The sequence below is a fragment of the Tupaia chinensis genome, unplaced genomic scaffold (genome assembly GCF_000334495.1).
Source record: "Tupaia chinensis unplaced genomic scaffold, TupChi_1.0 Scaffold138812_1, whole genome shotgun sequence".
In the NCBI taxonomy this organism is placed as follows: Eukaryota; Metazoa; Chordata; class Mammalia; order Scandentia; family Tupaiidae; genus Tupaia; species Tupaia belangeri.
The window spans coordinates 732,733-738,433 of NW_006198705.1; the positions used below are offsets into that span (position 1 = coordinate 732,733).

Consider the following 5,701-nt stretch of genomic DNA (forward strand, 5'->3'; position numbering starts at 1 on the left):
CAGGAATCTTTAAAGGACTGGAACAGACAAAGCAACATAACTGCACAGTACAGAGATGATACCAACGGCTACCTGCTTCATTGTCCCAAATCAGAAAACCACTTAACTCTATGATTTTACAGATGTAATTTACAAAAACAAAATGGAGACATAACCTTAAGTCTGACCTTTCCATTTTTTAAACTACATTTAATCTTAGCTTATTAACTAAGTAAAACACTGATCTGGAGACCAAGTAAGTTTTCCAAACCCCTGGATCCCTGCAGGCAGTAGCTTGTAAAGGAGACAGCAGCAGCTACCGCTCAGAGGTCATGCTGAAGACCGGATGAATTAGCATTGTCACTGATTTATGTGTCATGGCTGAATTCTCAGGATGCTGCAGGCACTGCCCGGAGTACACATTATGTATCATTTCATTTCATCCTTGCAGAGCTCACACTTTGCCAATTTCACTGCTCTGCTTGTTGACCAATGCTTTTTTTTTTTTTTTTGGAGAGATTTTTCACCGTAGGGTGCGTGCGCTTGCCAGACAGACAGAGAGAGACATAGAGACAGAAAGCGAGAAATCACCCCCCAGGGGGGATGGTCACGCCGCAATCCCTTCTCCTCCATTCTCCTCTCGAGATCTTGGGCACGCATGCACACGCGCCCGGCGTGAGTTTTAAGCCACTGGGTCGGGGACACGAACCGCGCAGTTGACTACGTGGGAGTCCAGCGACATAGCCATTACGCTAACTGCTGGTTCCCTTGACCAACGCTTTTGAAATTTTTTTAATCTTTCAGTCTAGGAAAATAGTGTGGAAGCAAACCAGTTACTCACAACTTGCACCTTTGGATGACTTTTTACAGCCTTTAAACACACTAAAAGAGAACCGTCTGTCATTTAAGTTATTATTTTATAAGTCACCAAGCTAACGGAATAGCTAAGCATCCATTACACTTGATGTTAGCTTCTTGGAACACTAAAGTAATAAGAAATAATTAACAAATACTTCTAATCTCTTTATTTCCCAACATCAAAACATTTTAAATATCAATACCTTCCTCAAAATATGCACCAAAAAAGAAGAAGAAAACAAATAAGTGTTTTAAATAAACAGCCAGGCCTCGCTTCTTGGCAGTTTTGTTTTTTGTACACAGGAGGCTTAGGAAAAGATGACAATAATCTAAAGAAGAGCTGACAGATAAAACTAAATAAAACAATGATCAAGTACAGATCTTACTAATATTTGACCTCATGTTTGATTACATTCCTTTCACAACAGTTTGTTTCAAAAATTCATTTAGAGTCTGAAACAGCTGTGAAAATGATCAGAAAAAAATCACAAGAGAAGAGTAAGATTGACTCAAAAATATAAGGAAATGTCATAAAACAGGAAGAAATGGGGCCAGCACATGCCAAGGAGTTTGAGGCGGCTGGACCGCGTGCATGGCCAACTCTGTGGTGTGAGTCCCAGGCCTGGCAGTTTGAAAATCATGCCAGGCACATGTGCATACATGCCCAAAGTTCCAAATGAGAATAGAAGAGAAGGGATTATGCCATGGCCATATTGCCTGAGGGGTGCTTTCTCTTGCCCTCTGTATTTGTTTTGTCTTTTTTTCTCTTTCTCTCTTACTCTCTCCTGGCAAGCACACGTGCCCTATATCAAACTAAAAAAGAAAAAGAAATGTAGTCATCATGGGCAATTTAGAAAATGGGGACAAACTAAATGGAGAAAATGAATGTTTCTTTTTTTCCAAAGCAAGAAAAATGAGGGGTCAGAAAGGAGCCCGGTGATAAAACTGCTGCTCTGCAAATCTGACCTGCATTGGAAGGTTCTCCATTTGTATCCACAGACCTCACTGAGGACGCTGGACATGCGTATGCCCACGACCCAGGGCTGGCTGAGGCCAGGGCACGGTTGTGGTTTCAAAACCCTGTTGGAGGTACCAGCTCTCAGTCTGTCTGTCTGTCTGTATCTCTCTTTTTCTATCTCTTGCTTCTGGGAGAAATAAAGATAGAAACTTTACAAATGCAATGAGGGGTCAGCAGATGGCAAAATGGAACTGGGGGTAGACCATGGCATGAAGACCCTGTTAGGGTTGCCTGTCTGTCTCTCTCTCCTATGAAAAAGAGAAAAAGAGACTTTTAAAAGTGAGACAGACCCACCTACACAGAGATGAAAAGAATTTAAGACATACTGCTAGGTGACAAGGGGCAAATTACCGAGAGCACATACGGAGCAAGGACACTGGCAGCCCCACTCCGCTGGAGCGCACGAGCCCGCCTCCCACCTCCTACCTTGATGTCCTTAATGAAAACCAGCAAGTGAGACTTACAGAGAGGAACTCGTAAGACTTTTCCCCGAAGAGCCTGTTGGCCGTCCTCAGCAAGTACTGCGCGTCAGGCTTGTTCAATGCACTGAGAAGCTGCTGGAAGCCCTGGTGGATGTCTACACCTCCATTGTCACTTTCATTAAAAGAAAGCGCCTAAAATGAAAAACAGAATAAAAATACACAACTTCAGTGTGCTACGACTTCAGGAAATGGGTACACCACCAAACTCAGCCTAACAAGTGTGCAGATCCCCGCTACAGCTTAGAAGATCCACCTGATGAAAGGCGGAAGGTCTTGAAAGCTCCCTCCAAGTCTCTGTTCTTCTTGTTACAAGTTCAAGCAGAAATGCCCCAGCATGGACCCAAGCACTTCATGCTTACTACTTGCACTGTGGCTGCAAACACGGCTGCCAGTTGGTCCTCCCAGCCCTGCCTGTGCAGGTGGCTCCTGACCCCAGAAGGTGCAGACTCTTTCCTGCTGCTGGATCGGTGCTACTTACACACCCCTGGCCGGATTTGGGAACTGCTGTTGTTCAGGAGCTGCAGCGTGCCCCTCCCCACACACACCTCCTCCCATGGACTGAGTTTTGTCCCCCACCCCAAATCTACAGTCCCGACTCCCAACATCTCTGAATATAACCGTAATCGAAGATAGGATCCTCAGAGGGTGATCAAGTTAAAGTACAGTCTTCAGGATGGGCCCTAATCCAATATGACTCGTGTCCTTTTAGGAAGAAATTAAGACTGACACACACAGAGGGACAACACAGAGGACAAAGGGAGATGATGGCCATTTATAAGCTAAGGAGAGGGACTTCAGGAGAAACTGGCCCTGGACACACCTTAATCTCAGACTTCCAGTCTTCAGAACTGTGAGAAATAAATGCCTTTATTTTAAACTGCTCCATGTAGGTTCTGCTACAGCAGAGTCCTAGCAAACTAATACACTGCCACTATGTTTTTAGTTTTTAGGGTCTTTTTTTGGAGAGGTTTTTGCTATAGGGCATGTGTGCTTGCCAGAAAGACAGAGAAACAGAAAGCGAGAAATCATCCCCCAGGGAGGATGGCCACACTGGAATCCCTTCTCCATTCTCCTCTTAAAATCTTGGGCACGCACACACACGTGCCCAGCATGAGTCTAAGCCACCAGGTCTAGGACTTGAACCATGTTTAACTACATGGGAGTCCAGCAACATAGCCATTGAGCCAATTGCTAGTCCCATTGCTACAATGTTTTAAAAGAAAGTATCCGCTGCAGTTATCCCTCCCTGTCTCACTGCTGTATGCTCGAGAAGAGAAAGTGGAGTAGCGGGTGTGCAGATAATTTGACTCTTTAGTTTACAAATCCTGCTTTCCAGGGAACAATACCTGAGGAGCTACATCAGAAGAGCCTCAGTTCCTGGTTCACTCCTGTTACTCCTGGACTTCTAGCATGAGCCTGACCCCACAATGAGAGTTTGGGGTTCTGGGAAGGGAAGGGGGCCTCGGCAGATGACAGCAGTCATGGGTGGCCCTGGTGAGCCATGCCTTCAGGGTCCATGCCTTTGCTCAGTCCCTCTCGGGCTCTAGCCAGTGGGGCCTTAGTAAGCAGGACACAGGCAGAGACTTGAGCACCTGCACTCCAACCTGCCCTCCTGGGCCGCTCCTCCTGGAACTCAGCTATTGAGCCTCAGGGACCCTGGGCTGCTCTGCCAAAGAGGCGTGTGTGGGAAGCTCGAGCCAAAAAGGCCACAGAGAAGAGGTGAGAGGCACCCTGGCTGAGCCTCTGACACAAGGGACCCTCCGGCACTCAGTGGGCAGATGCACCACCAGATCCACCGAAATCAGCAAACAGGAAATTGTCACCCTGTTGCTAACTATTGGGGTGTGGCTACTCCTCAACAAATAAGTGAAATACTACTTCATTTTTGACGGACAAATACCATTCTTCCGAGGTCCTCAGTTAAATAAGAAAATTTCTAAGCATGGAAAAACAGCTGATAACATCCAAAGGACAGCACAAGACTGCATCTGAACCACGTGACTTCACAGCTACTCATGGACAGCTAAGCCACACAGTGAACTACCCAGTCCTTGGAATGCAGTGCCACCCTCCTTCCCCAACAGAGCAGGGGGATCCTCCCAAGGTGCTCAGGCAGCAGTAACATATCTTCCCTGTAACTCTCCATCCACTCCCCTACAGCACCGTATTCTTGCCTGTAGCTACATCTACACCCCTACGATGCCGGCAAAACTCTGTGCAGAGAACAATCCCTTTGGGATCTGAAATATGAGGGACCCGCTACGATCAGCAATGTCCAACATTTACTGCTGTCTTTCGACGGTGTTCCATACCTTAGTCATCTGGGCTGCGGTGTTTCCCTGGGCTCCCATGAGAACCATGGCCAGGCAGGAGGACAGGCTCACAGGCGAGAAAAACACATTCCTTGAGTTGTCTTCACACAGCACTTTTAAAAGATTTACGGCAAAGGTGCCATTGGCTTTTGATAGAGAATCCATGATGGCGAGCCTGGGACGACAAGTTCTAAATCAGTATCACATAAACCCAAACACACACGTCTACTTATGTTCACTCTCCTCATGAAGTTACCATGGATGCTTTGCTTCAGAGAGCAAATACACACACACACACACACGTGACTCTGAGTATCTATGGGGCTCTCAAAATTATTTTGCATTTGTATCATTAGGTGAAAAACTATACATTTATTTTATTGGGTTGTTGGGAGAATCATGACATGTTAATGCATCATGATTTTCCCAAAGACCTAATAGTATGGTCCAGTTTGGTAGCAAATCCTATCAGCACACTTGCCCCAGAGCCAGAAAAGCCAGAAAAGGCATGCACTTCCTGGGAGCGGGACTACAGAAGGTCTACTGGCATGTTTCCATGTCTATAATCTCATGCGTTATATGGGCTTATATGTGTCGTTTCATTCGGAGGGGAGGGGGGGTCATCAAAAATTCATGGAAAATGTATTATAAGCAAAAACTATGCATAAATTTCAACTTTTTTTTACTCCAAATTAATCTCATCCTTTAACTCCAAGAACTTTTAAAGGGCTCTTATAATGTAAAAATCTTTCAAAGTGATAAAGTGATAAATTCGCTTGCAAAGTTACATCAGAAAAAGACAAATGTTCTCGTGACGTGTGAGAGAGGACCCCATTGTAGGGTAACCTAAGGCCTTAAAATAAAAGCCAAGCCTGCCAGGAGTGAGGTGTATGCAGGAGAGCCTTACAGCCAGCTCCTTTGGACCCTCAGTTCTTCTAGGCAACGTGTGGCAAAGCCTAAAATCAGGGCAGGTCTCAAGGATCTTCTGCTGCCTGCATCCACCTAAAGGTACAGGCTCAGAGCTTGGAGTTCTGTTTAAATCCTGGTGTACA

General features: G+C 45.6%; 1 protein-coding gene across 1 annotated transcript in view; it reads right to left on the minus strand.

Moving 5' to 3' along the window:
* LOC102470671 (serpin B6) overlaps window positions 1-4,927 on the minus strand; it is an 11,724-nt gene extending 6,797 nt beyond the window's left edge. Inside the window, exons 1-3 of the mRNA XM_014592918.1 lie at window positions 4,650-4,927; window positions 2,320-2,469; window positions 8-17 (exon numbers count right to left, since the gene is read on the minus strand). Of these exons, the coding sequence (XP_014448404.1) occupies window positions 8-17; window positions 2,320-2,469; window positions 4,650-4,814 (325 nt within the window). The 5' untranslated portion in view covers window positions 4,815-4,927. The remainder of the gene's footprint in view (window positions 1-7; window positions 18-2,319; window positions 2,470-4,649) is intronic.
* Between the last annotated feature and the right edge of the window lie 774 nt (window positions 4,928-5,701).